This window comes from Lotus japonicus, chromosome 1 (genome assembly GCF_012489685.1).
Source record: "Lotus japonicus ecotype B-129 chromosome 1, LjGifu_v1.2".
In the NCBI taxonomy this organism is placed as follows: Eukaryota; Viridiplantae; Streptophyta; class Magnoliopsida; order Fabales; family Fabaceae; genus Lotus; species Lotus japonicus.
In genome coordinates, this window is record NC_080041.1 from 10,906,157 (window position 1) to 10,914,458 (window position 8,302).

Genomic DNA, 8,302 nt, shown 5'->3' on the forward strand with positions numbered 1-8,302 from the left:
ACAAAGCCGTGTTATTGTGTTAATGATTCCAAATTCCCAAAACCAGTCTCCACCTGTGAACTTCTGACCTGCTTGCTTGTTTTCTTTATTCTGCAGCAACAACAGAGCAGACCACTCTCTCTCTCTCTCTCTCTCTCTCTCTCTCTCTCTCTCTCTCTCTCTCTCTCTCCATGTATATAATGCAAAATTAGCAACAACACCGCCCTATTCCACCATTAACAAGAATGACATGAAACCACTTTCACCAGAACAAACCCTCTCTCTCTCTCTCTCTATCTCTCTCCAACCCTCATCACCCTGAACGAGGCAACCAAGCGTCTCCATCCATCTATCTTTTCCCTTTCACTCTTTAATAATTAAAACCTCTCCCACCAACAAATGGACGACGCAACAACAACACCTCATCACCCTCCCCAAGAAATCACCAAACCCACCGCCACCGCCGCCATCACCACCACTCCCAGCGAAACATCTAACAGTGAAAACAGCAACAGCAGTCACAATAACAATATCACCACCCCCAACACCAGCACCACCATTAATAACCGTAAGTGCAAAGGCAAAGGTGGACCTGACAACAACAAATTCAGATACCGTGGCGTGAGGCAACGCAGCTGGGGAAAATGGGTTGCTGAGATCCGTGAGCCGAGAAAGCGGACGCGTAAGTGGCTTGGGACGTTCTCCACCGCCGAAGACGCCGCCAGAGCGTATGACCGCGCCGCCATTATCCTCTATGGTTCTAGGGCTCAGCTGAACCTCCAACCTTCTCCTACCTCATCTTCCTCTCAATCTTCATCCTCCTCCTCACGCGCCTCTTCGTCTTCATCGTCAACTCAAACGCTCCGTCCTCTCCTCCCTCGCCCTTCCGGCTACGGCTTTAGCTTTTCCGGTTCTCATCTTCCGGTGGTTTTCAGCGCCGCCGCCTCCGGACCGTTCGGGTTTTATAACGCCAATAATGGTTACATGCAACTGCAGCCGCAACAGCACCACTTCCATCATCAGGAAGTGGTGCAATCGCAACTACAACCGCAATTGCAACAGTGTCGACAACCTGAACCTGATGTGAAAGGTGGTGGGGTTGTTGATCATGTCAGATCAACCTCGTACCAGAATCAACATAGCCACCATCATCAGGATCAGGTTGTTATGCAAAACTATCCTGTGTTGAATCATCAGCAGCATAATCAGAATTGCATGGGTGAGGGAGTGAGTGATAACACTTTGGTGGGGCCGAGCTTGGCTTCTCAGAACTTCGTTCATATCGATGCTGCACCAATGGATCCGGATCCGGGTTCGGGTATCGGTTCTCCATCTATATGGCCTTTGACAAGTACTGAGTTGGAAGATTATAATCCGGTTTGCCTCTGGGATTACAATGACCCTTTCTTCCTTGATTTTTAATGATGCATGTTTGGAAACCCTTCTACAATTGATCTAAAAGTAAAATCAATTTTGGGCAAAATTAATTGTGAGAAGCTGGTTTCTAGCGGTCTGATGATTCGAACATGCATGCAATAAGTTGCGCTTGCTTGATTAAGTTTTTGTTAATTATTTCCATGTTATTTCGATTGGTTTGAATTTGATTAGTATACTCAAGGAAAATCATATATATAGATACATCAATACTATTTGTGAATAAAGTGTTGGGTGGTGATGAAATGATAGTTTGTGGCTTATTAGTATTAAATAATTATTGTGGATATGAGGGTGGGGGAATTCTTCTGGAGAAACCCTAGTGGTTCAATTGCTGGTGCTAGCTGCTTTTGCAAGTTGCAGTCAATACAATTAGCTTCGCCCACTGTCTCGTCTAATTATATATGCGGTGAGTTCTTTTTTTTATGCAGAACTGATAGTTCATGTATGATTATTGTTGGATTGATTAATTAGTTATGTCCTGATTTTCTTGTAATCGTTGCTCATCAAATCCTTCTCTGTTTTTGGATTTCCTTGAATCTCTACTGTGAAAATACCAGAAATTGAGAAGTTGAAAGATAGAACATAAAAATTGAATTGAAGGGTTTGTGCACATAAAACCAATTCATTTCAGTCAAATCATGAAATATATTTTTATTTTAATTAAAATTAAAAATAAACATATGTACTTATTTATTTTATATGACACTTGATTTCAAAAAAAAAAGTTGTTTTACACTGATTGTATATATCCATTAAATTCTACTATCTCAACAAATATAAAAAGCTGTATTTTTTTCTCAATTGTTACTGGAAATTGTCTAAAGACTTCCTTTCCATGTTTTGCTTTAGCAAGAATTAGGCAAAAATTAATATTTTATTTTGAGTTTTGATTCATTCACACAACTATTTTTCTTACATCTCATTTTCACTTCCTTTCTCTTTCCATTTCTTTCTTATTTCTCATCACCTATCATATCTCTCATTCTCTCTTTTCTTCATTTTACGGAAGTGCGGGAGAAGTGCATGCCAACAAATTCCTATTCTTTCATTTTAGTGTTCAATACATTATGGATAATTTAGATGTTTTATCCATTTTTGTTTGCATCAGTTGTCCTTCATTGAGAGGACTATTAAAATATAATATAAAATTATTCATTTTATCTTTACATATCATTTTACTCTTACCCAACGGTTTAAACTTTTTGAATAATTAATTACTTGACATAAATTATTATGTGTAAATTAATTATTTTTATTCAAGAGGGGTGATTATCTGTTTTGTTTATAATTTGTTTAATATGTTAAAGTAGAACACATACCCCAGAGACGGATTCAAGTAGATGAGTATGAGAGTAAGTGCTCTCACTTGAATTTGGAAAAATGCATTAGAAAAAATTTAAGTAGTAAAATTATATGGTTTTTTAGTACTCCTTTGAAAAAAATAACCCTCACTTATGCCATATTTTACTAAATGCTCTCACTTGTGTCCCACATAGCTAAATGACACTCACTTGATTAGTAAAAGTATGCGCTTTTTGATGACCATTTTGGTAAAAATTGTCTTCACTTGTGTCCCATTTAGTAAAAAATCTCATCACTTTTAATAGTATATGTTAATTTTTTTATTATGAATTTATATGTATATATAGCCCCCACTACATAAAATTTCTGGATGTGTACTTGAGATATGCAATTGTTGTTTCTTGAAACGGGTGGCAATGTCTGTGAAAAAAAAACACACAAGGTTTTTCGGTATATAACATAAAAGTTTCACATTTCAAATTTGGGTTCATTGCAGATTGAAGAAAAAGATATCATAGTGGGTTAAATAGGGGATACTTTATTCAAGTGATCATTAAGTGAGTAGAGGTAGTAGTTTAACACTTTATCTTTTGGGAAAAACTTACCTACCGTACCATATATGCTGTTGGTGCTGTTCTCCAATTAAAATCAAACACGTGTAATTATTTATTTTCAATAATAAAATGAAATTGAAGAAACACAAGTGACGGTGGCAATAGATCTGGTCTGTGTCTGACCACCGTTTCTACCCATTTGCAACCCTCACGGCGGAGGAGATCCCGTTTGAGGTCATCAGCGACATCCTCTCTCGTCTCCCTGTCTACTCCCTCCTTCGATTTCAGTTAATCTCCAAGTCATGGCGCTCCCAATCCCAATCCCAATCTCATCCTCCGCCACAAAACCGACCTCTACTGTGTCGATTTCCCCTCCATCAGCGCCGTCGTTAACCTCAACCACACTCTCATGTGCTACAGCAACCGCATGAGCACGTTCGGCTCCTGCCACGGCATCCTCTGCATCTGCAACGTCGCCGACGACATCGCCTTCTGGAACCCCTCGCTCCGCAAGCACCGCCGCAGCCCGGATCCTGAGAACACTCTCTTTCACGACGATGCTTGTGGACCGGAAAAGGGAGAAGGCAGTGGGCATATGCCGGAGGAGGACACAACGATGAAGAAAAGAGATGGACGAGGATAGGGCGAGAGCATCTCAGATGGGGCGTAGATGGTTGTGCAATTGGTGTTTTGCTTGAATATTTTGGACAAGGCGAGAGCATCTCCGATGGTTTTCTTTGCAGAGCTTCGAACATGTCTGTGGTGGCTGTATTTTTATTTTTGAAAATGGTAGAGAAGGATACTTGAAAAAGGAAAGGAGAAGGTTACTATTTTAATTAAATTGTTAAAATAAACACATAATCCACGTGTATCATTATAATAGGAGAACAGTACCAACAGCATATATGGCACTGCAGGTAAGTTTTCCCCTTATCTTTTATGCAAATGGTAGAGTTTAATTCTCAACTTTTGCAAGGCATCCTCTTAATTACTAACCTACTATGTGAGCTCTGAGTGATAGAGTTGGAATGGATGGGTAAATAAGATATTATAAATACAATAACTATAAAGAAACTAAGTTTGGATACATTGTAGAAAAGAGGTACAGTTTTGTCTTAGGTGGTTTTAAGTCTAGGGATCGTGATGAGTAGGATTTAGGTAGGGTACATGTACCCACGCGGGTATACCCACGTTTTTAAAAAGTGCACGTACCTGACCTCATACCCGCGTGGTTATCAATCTGAGTACCCGATCCTATACCCTCTGGGTACCTATATTCTCGTACCCGTGCCCGCTACCCGCAATTTAGTTAAGAAAAATTTATTTTTAATGATATTTTGAATAGAGAATCAATATATAAATACTATTAAAAATATTAATTAAAAATAAAAAAGATCATCCAATTTTGTAATAAGTAAAATATATGAATAAGTATAATTTTTGGAAAAAGAATAAGTGCGAAAGTGAAGCCTTAAATTTATAATTTAGAAGCCTTAAATTTATAATTTTAGATTGCTTAATAAACTTCTAAAATTAAAAATACAAAAGTTCATCCAAATTTGTAATAAGTAAAATATATGATTAAGTATAATTTTTGGAAAAAGAATAAGTGAGAAAGTGAAGCATTAAATTTATAATTTTATATTTCTAAATAAACTCCAAAAGTTCTAGATTACTCACTTGATTTAAAAATAAGTAAGAATAAATTAACAATAACTTACTAATTTTTTAAAAGAAGTTAGAAAGTTATATTTCAACTTTAGTGATATACTCCCTCCGGTCCTATTTATAAGCAACAAAAAAAAGATTCACGTAGTTTAAGAAATGTAGTTAAACTAGATAAAATGCATTAAATTTGTCTTAAATCAAAATAAACTTTCAAAATTACCCTTTGTTATTAGTGTTGGAAAGTGGGAAAGAGAGAGAATAATTAATGAGACACATTTTACAAGTTAGAATTAATAAGGGCATCATTGGAAAAAATTAATTAATATAGCTCAAACTTTCATTTGATTCTTATAAAAAGGACCAAAAATTTTCTTCTCTTTCATGCTTATAAATTGGACCGGAGGGAGTATTACTAATTATGTGTGTAATATGTGTGTGCGGGTATGGGCGGGTTGAGTACTATAGTGATACCGATACTCGTACCCACGCTTTTTTACGGTATTTACCTTTGTCCAACCTCATATCATTTAGCGAACTTTTACCCTACCTATATTATGGGTAATTTTTGTGTGTACCCAATGGGTCCATAGTTTTAACATGCAGTAAAAAGACGGCTAATGGTTAAGGAAGAGTACATGTGATTGAAGAGGGTCTAGAAGTGGGTTCTCCATAATATGCACTACTTTTATAGTGGTGCAATTTTACACCACTTACTTTAACCGGTTATAGTAGGTCAACACATATTTTTTTGAAAATAAAATATCATTAAAAATTTGTTATATGATAAATAAATAAAAAATATGTGTTGTCATTTTATAGCAAGTTAATGCAATATAAAATTACACCACTTAAAATGTGGTGCACATTACGGATCACCCTAGAAGTAATTAATAGTAAAATTCACCGAGCGAGAAAAATGTTTAGCTGATATGGAGTATCTGGATGAATTTAATCTTCATAAAACTTTTTATATATAGAGTTAATTGCAATTTCATCCTTGATATATCACAACCATCTAATTTCGATTTTAAAACGAGCAAGTTTAGACCCAGATTTAGTGACGTGAGTAAATTAGGTCTTCCGATATGTTTGGGTTTTGTCCAATTGCTAGTGGCATTCATTGAATGATGTGGTTGCATTTTTTTTTTGGTAATTTAGAAAGATAAATTGTTCCCTTTAGGGATTGATCCCTATACCTCCTCACCTCAATCCATACGACTCTAACCCTTACCATTTAAACTTTCATTATGTGTTATGTATATGTCACTTTATAATTAATACAATTATTACTAAAATACCTAACATTGTTTTTCTTCTTCTTCTTGTACTCCTCCTCCAAAACGACGATTGTTTGAGGAACATAACCATGGTGAGGGTCGCGCAATGAATTGTTTTGATTGGAGCTCCGATGGGGTGGAAGCACATATAGTTATTATTTTAGTTAAAGTTTTCTTGTATGGTTTAAAGTCCTCCCTTTCAATTAGGATTTGGAAGGAGTATGTATAAATTTTAAATATTTAAATTAGAATAACAGAAATATATTTGTGAACAAGGACAAAGGAGAAAGGTCCAAAATAAAAAAGGAGATTAGGAAAACAGAAATTTTTATAGGTAAAATAGGTCAAACATAACAAACAAAAGTATTATTTTTATCGGCTAAATTTTCTATCTAAGGATTTAATTTTTGAACCTTCCAATGTTCTCCAATTCATATGTCTCCAAAATAAATTTAAGCTGGAATAAGAAAGAGTTGCGTATTGTACAAAGGAAAGGTGGTTGCAAAGCTCTATTTGGGACAAATGGTACAACTTTTTTTTACGCCAAAATAGAACATTTCATTGAAACAGAAAAGCTAATACATTAGACCGAATACAAGCATTAAAACAAAGAGGAAAATTCCCCACCCAAACCTCATCACTAGGAGAATTGAATTTAGGTACTTAGCCATGTTGTGAGCCACCTTATTAGCATCCCTAAACACATGACTAAAGGAAATATAAGTAAACAAAGGAATCAAGCTTTGGATCTTCATCACTAGAGGTGCCAGATAAGAATTATGTTGCTCTTGATTATTGACAGCACGCATAACTTTCTGGGAATCAGATTCAACTTGCAACTTAAGATGTCCATGATTCAGCGCCAGTTGCATACCTTGGTAAACAGCCATAGCCTCAGCAAAATCAACACCAAGCTCAAGTTCACACCGCAAGGACGCAAGCATAATAACTTCACCATCCTGTCCCTAACCACCATACCATTCCGCCATCTATTGTTCACCATCGCAACATCGACATTCAACTTTAAGGCATCATCAATCGGTGGCAGCCAGCGTTTCTCAGGTAGGAGAGGTTGATCTGACGACGTCGTGACAAGGGAAGCCCGGGCCTCCTGAAATTCACGGAGCTCACATAAAGCTGTTGTTGCAGAGCTGCGATCATCCACCACCTTCCCCTCAAAACAGATCAAACTTCTCGCCTACCACAGCGCATAACACAGCGCACACACCATCTCAGAAAACTCCACTGGGGACAGCAAAATCGTCTCTCGGAGCCAGGCTACAAAATCGATCTTCGTCGTAGAGTTAAAAACAATCCCAAGCACTGAACCAAACCAGAAGCTTTTGCTCCAGACACACTCTTTTAAAAACGTGATCAATGGTCTCCACAACACCTGCACAACACGGACACCACAAAGGACAAGGCACACCACGATTCCACAGCTTCCTTCAGGTAGAAACAGCATAATTAAGTATACGCCAGATGAAAGTGTCAGGTGCATTAATAAATGAGAAAGTCAAAATATGAAGATGGACATGAAAAAGGAAGCAAGAGAGGAATTGCACAATTGAAATAGATAATTTGCTGCAAATGAAAAGAGCATTAATGCAGAGAACAAAAGACAAAAAAAAAATCTCACACTACTAATATGTTACATTGTGGATTTGATGCAATCAAGATTAACTGTATTGATATTCCACATCAGCTGACATTTTTTTTGGTGATTAATAATATTGGTATTAATACAATTATTTGGCTTGCCTATTGATATTAATGACTTACCCATATATATTAAATTAAACCACTATGAAAATACCATTCTTTTTTTTTTATATTGTTCGGGGTTGAAAAACCCAAGAGAGAAGTTAAGCGAGCCTAGGGACAGAAGTCCCCATTACATCATATCCTAGTTTAGGCACAAGAAAGTGAGGAACATTCTCACTGTTAAAGTACAAGGGATTCTGAAGTTGGTGTCCAAATTTGGCTAGTGAATCAGCACAGAAGTTGGCTTCCTTGAGAATGTGGTTGAAACAGACATTCCAGTGGAGAGAAGAGATGTTGGAAATCTCTTCGATTAGATCAGCA

The 8,302-nt window shown here is 36.8% G+C and overlaps 1 protein-coding gene across 1 annotated transcript; it reads left to right on the forward strand.

Moving 5' to 3' along the window:
• The first annotated feature begins 214 nt into the window (after positions 1-214).
• LOC130731596 (ethylene-responsive transcription factor ABI4) lies at positions 215-1,591 on the forward strand. The gene has a single exon (XM_057583874.1). The coding sequence runs from the start codon at positions 379-381 to the stop codon at positions 1,399-1,401; it is 1,023 nt and encodes a 340-aa protein (XP_057439857.1). The 5' UTR covers positions 215-378; the 3' UTR covers positions 1,402-1,591.
• The last annotated feature ends 6,711 nt before the right edge of the window (positions 1,592-8,302 follow it).